Raw genomic sequence first — 2,833 nt, 5'->3', positions numbered from 1 at the left:
CCTACCTAAAGAAATCACATAAAACATTTGCCAGCAACAAGGTTAAGAAGTTGTACTTCACACTCACAACATACCAGGACTTAAATGTCTCCAACCTGTAAACATGATAAGATTCTTGTGTCATCTCTCAGTTTAACTGCAAACCCCTCCCCCTTGTGTCAGTCCTTTTGATTCACATTGTTTGCATTTCACCAATACTTTTGCCTGCCATAGATCTTTAGCAGTATCTGAACAAATGATTGTGGTTGGCAGAACATCAGATGTGAAAACTTTTAAAGGAAGGGACTCATGGCTCCAGCAGCATATGTTTTGCAGAGGATGGCCTAGTTGGTCATCAATGGGAGGAGAGGCCCTTGGCCCTGTGAAGGTTCTATGCCCCATGTAGGGGAATGCCAGGGCCAGGAAGCAGGAGAGTGTAGGTTGGTGAGCAAGAGGAGGGGGGAGGGAACAGGGGTTTGTTTTATTTTATTTTATTTTATTTTATTTTTTATTTTTTGGAGGGGAACCTGTGAAAGGAGATATTGTAAATAAAGAAAACATCTAATAAAAAAATAAGAAAAAGAAAAAAAAGAAAGGAACACATCTAACAAGTAGAGGGAGATACAAGCTGGAGACACACACACACACACACACAGAGAGAAACCAAATTGATGTTTTATTTGGAATAAGTTGATGAGTACATTAGTAATGTGTGCATACAGACAAATTATTTAAGGAATCTTCTGGCAGATGCCAGAGCCCTCATCTCATGCCTTTTGATTGATGAGTCTGGAAACACACTGGGCCTCCACTTCACTCTGTGGACTCAAAGAGTTCATCTCAAAGAGGAATATAATCACACCAAAGAGTGACATGGTAGCTGTCAGGACCCCTATTGGGAATGTAGCAGTATAATGTTTCTTTGTAAGAGTATCTTTCTTAACTGGAAAGTTAGGTGGAAAATCAAGTGTGGTTTGGCCATACAGGTCTACAACATGGTTCCAGCTCACAGAAACAAATGTGCAAAGGCTGCTAATACACAAAATGAAGGCAGAGATCTTGTACAAAAATATCTGGACATTCACAAATGGTTCTTTCATGTAGCCGATCTTAATGGCTATTGCATTGAAAATTAGGACTACAGGTTTCAACAAAATTGCCGATGTTATCAGTGTCCGTGCGTAGTGGAATTCAGGTGAAATGGTCCATGTAGAGTTGATAGGGCTATGCGCCAGAACCTGGATCGTAGAGCCAGAAATGTTAAGTGCTTGAGGGTAATAAGCTTCTGAGAGTCCAAAACACACGAAGTGCACAATCTCATTGTCAAATTCCCACAGGCGCCAGCACCGGTTGCTTGCAAGGCTTACTTCAAACACAAAAGCTATTAAGCTGCAAAAGAGTCCACTCAGTCTGAAGATGCATTCCTTTACCACAGCAAATCTGAAGATTGGATTTAAGAAGTAGAGAGTCAAGCCAGGAACACAAAGGGGGGGGGGAACAGAGTGAGTTATGGTTTATAGAGCACTAAGTGCCTATACCTCATCCCTGCTGTCTCAAAGTTGTATTTACGTGGTCTATGTATGCATTAGGGTTCTACAAACTATAGGTAAGAATGTAAGAAGCTTAGAAATTCACTAGTGTGGCAGATGTAATTACAGTAATTATATAATATGTCAAATGCTAAAATGTTTGAACCTGTGGACTAGGAATTTCAATGCTTGGAATTAATAGTGAGATAAGACTTTGTACTATGATTTGCAAGATGATATCTATTTCACCTTTGTTTGCAGTATATCAACATTATTAATAAAGGAAAGTGATAAGCAAAGCAATACTCAAATTGTCATTTCTAAAGAATTATAGCAGAACATTTCATAACTATTATAAATTGAATTCTTCTATGGGACCTGCTGAAAGAAACCCATTTATGTCAAAATAATAATACCCTTGACATATATAAGTATGTTTATATATGTACTAAGAAAGATGTAAGCATAAGATCCATAAAAGAAAACCTAATTAGACCAAAAGAGTAGCATACACTGTCATTCTTCTTTGTATGTGTTTCTGAAATGTGCACATTTCTGAAGAAAGCTACACATGTTTTAAAAATAAAGCCACAGTGTAAATGCCCTTCAAAATCTATAGGTAACCAGGCCGGAAATATCACAGTGGTACTATGATTGCCTGATATATGTGAGTCCCTGAATTATTTTCTGAGTACCCCATATCCAAGATATATGTGTAAAATAGGTAGAGCCACAGAAATATCTTATTACCCATATCTTACTCAAAATTTCACATCTATATTTGAGTTCCCTTCAGTGAAACAAAACATACTGACAGATGTCTTTGACACAAGCCTTGTACTACATATTGACCCTATGAGAAAACTTCTTTGGTAATTTTCTTAGTTTAAATCTTTGGATGTAGCGTTAATGCCCATGAAAAACTCATGCCCCGAGGAACTGCACTGTTACTTAGCAGAAAAGGGTTCTTTTAGTCACTAAGCATGTGGATAATGCCATTGCCAATGCCATTCTGAAGGTTGGAGAGAACTGTATCCACTTGCCAGGAAGTCTATCAGTTACCCACTCCTCTACAGTGGTGGTTTTGTTTTTGTTTTTGTTTTGTTTCATTTTGCAATGTTCTTTCTTACTGGAAGAAGGCAGCTATACTGCTTGGAAAGTTACATCAGCAAGATGGGTTTGCACGTTATGGTGGCTTGGTAACACCCCTGTCCCCTATCCATGAGCTCCTCCTTGCCATGGCAGATCTGAAGCAGTGGACTGCAGGAACGGTGTGGTTTCAAGGGATAGGGACTCCTCTCCTCTCCTCTCCTCTCCTCTCCTCT

The 2,833-nt window shown here is 39.0% G+C and overlaps 1 protein-coding gene across 2 annotated transcripts in view; it reads right to left on the bottom strand.

The window, feature by feature from the left end:
- Positions 1–635: 635 nt before the first annotated feature.
- The window catches only part of LOC116093431, a 3,410-nt gene continuing 1,212 nt past the window's right edge, over positions 636–2,833 (bottom strand). For both annotated transcript variants that reach the window (XM_031374857.1, XM_031374863.1), the window contains exon 3: positions 636–1,419. In XM_031374857.1, the coding sequence (XP_031230717.1) occupies positions 747–1,419 (673 nt within the window). In that variant the 3' untranslated portion in view covers positions 636–746. The remainder of the gene's footprint in view (positions 1,420–2,833) is intronic.

This window comes from Mastomys coucha, chromosome X, assembly GCF_008632895.1.
Source record: "Mastomys coucha isolate ucsf_1 chromosome X, UCSF_Mcou_1, whole genome shotgun sequence".
Classification (NCBI taxonomy): Eukaryota; Metazoa; Chordata; class Mammalia; order Rodentia; family Muridae; genus Mastomys; species Mastomys coucha.
The sequence above is the reverse complement of the archived record's forward strand: the minus strand, read 5'-3'. Positions and strand labels throughout refer to the sequence as shown.